The 1,624-nt window shown below is 40.7% G+C and overlaps 1 protein-coding gene across 1 annotated transcript; it reads right to left on the reverse strand.

The window, feature by feature from the left end:
- Nucleotides 1–256: 256 nt before the first annotated feature.
- Nucleotides 257–1,012, reverse strand: LOC134524777 (olfactory receptor 10C1-like). Its single transcript, XM_063354936.1, has one exon. The coding sequence runs from the start codon at nt 1,010–1,012 to the stop codon at nt 257–259; it is 756 nt and encodes a 251-aa protein (XP_063211006.1).
- Between the last annotated feature and the right edge of the window lie 612 nt (nt 1,013–1,624).

The raw sequence follows: 1,624 nt of genomic DNA on the forward strand, positions 1-1,624 counted from the left end.
CTGAAAAATAGAAAGGAAAACAAATAATAAAAAAAAAGGTTTATTTATTTAAGAATTTCTTAAGTACTTGGAAGAAGTTTCCTTTCAAAATCCTAAATAACTCTACTAACATTGTCTCTTACAGTTGAAAATCTCCACTCTTCTCCTTTTTCCCTCTCCAAAAGCTGAAATGTTCTTGGGAATTATTTGGAAATTATTTTTACTGACCAAAAAACACTAAAACCACCTGAAACAGTGGAAATAGTCTATTTTATTTTCATGCAAAAATAATTTTCCTCCATCTTTTTCTCAGGGCTCCTTTCACCTCCTCATTCCTCAAACTATAGATAATAGGATTCAATAAAGGAGTCACCACAGTATAAGAAAGTGACAGCAACTTATCAACAGATGCAGAGTAGCTGGATTTTGGCTGCAAATACATGGAGCTTGCTGTACCATAGAAAAGAGTTACAACTAAAAGGTGTGAGGAGGAAGTGGAAAATGCCTTCTGCTGGCTTTCAGCTGATGACTTCTCAAGAATTGTGAAAATGATGCGAATATATGAATAAATGATGAGTAAGAAGGGACCCACAACAGCAAGGACAGCTACCACAATGACTTGAATTTCAGTTGGGGAAGTGTTAGCACAAAGCAGTTCCAAGAGGGGTTGAATCTCACAGAAGTGGTTGATGGTAAGACCACAGAATGGTAAGCTGAATGTTATAATGGTATGCACTAAGCCGACAGCAGTCCCACAAACATAAGTTCCAGCAACCAGGCTTTTGTAGACTCTACTCTTCATAATGACAGCGTAATGCAAGGGGTAGCGTATTGCCATGTAACGGTCAAATGACATAGCAGCCAACAGAAAACATTCTGCAACTCCAAAGAAAAGGAAGAAAAACATTTGCATTGCACATCCTTTCTTGGAAATACCTATTGTTCCCACTATTAGATTCTCAAGAATCTTTGGGACAATGACTGACAAATAGCAGATATCCAAAAAGGACAGCTGAGAGAGCAAGAAATACATGGAGTGTGAAGGGTGTTATCACCATTTATTATCAGAGCAATCACTGTGTTAGCCATCAAAGTGAGGACTTTACTAAAGTCTAGGTAGAAAACATCCACAGCCTTTCCTCATCCACTAAGCAGGTCACCTTGTCATAGAAGGAGATCAGGTTAGTCAAGTCAAGATCAGGTTAGTCAAGATCAGGTTTTATGAACCCATGCTGACTGGGCCTGATTGCCTGGTTGTCCGGTACGTACCATGTGATGGCACTCAAGATGATTTGCTCCATAACCTTTCCTGGCACCAAGGTCAGACTGAGAGGCCTGTAGTTTCCTGGATCCCCCTTCCAGCCCTGAGTCCCATCCCACCACTATTCAGTGACTTTTTGTACTAGACATCACAAAATTAGCAATACAAACTAAGGGGTCATCACACCACCAGAGATAAACATTCCAGATAGTGTAATCCACTCAGGCACAATCCTGCCCACCTATCAAATCAGGGAATGTAAGGTCTGGGGAGAAAAATGGGGAGTCTTACAACGATACAGCTGGCCTATAGGAGATTCTTCCCCGCCTTGTCCAAGATGCTGTACAGGGTAATTTCCCAGGGATTTAGCGGCCTTACCTGAGA

The sequence above is a fragment of the Chroicocephalus ridibundus genome, chromosome 17 (genome assembly GCF_963924245.1).
Source record: "Chroicocephalus ridibundus chromosome 17, bChrRid1.1, whole genome shotgun sequence".
NCBI classification, from domain to species: domain Eukaryota; kingdom Metazoa; phylum Chordata; class Aves; order Charadriiformes; family Laridae; genus Chroicocephalus; species Chroicocephalus ridibundus.

Coding starts and splice junctions, on each gene's coding strand:
- LOC134524777 (XM_063354936.1), bottom strand. CDS start 1,012: ATGTATTTCTTGCTCTCTCAGCTGTCCTTTTTGGATATCTGCTATTTG.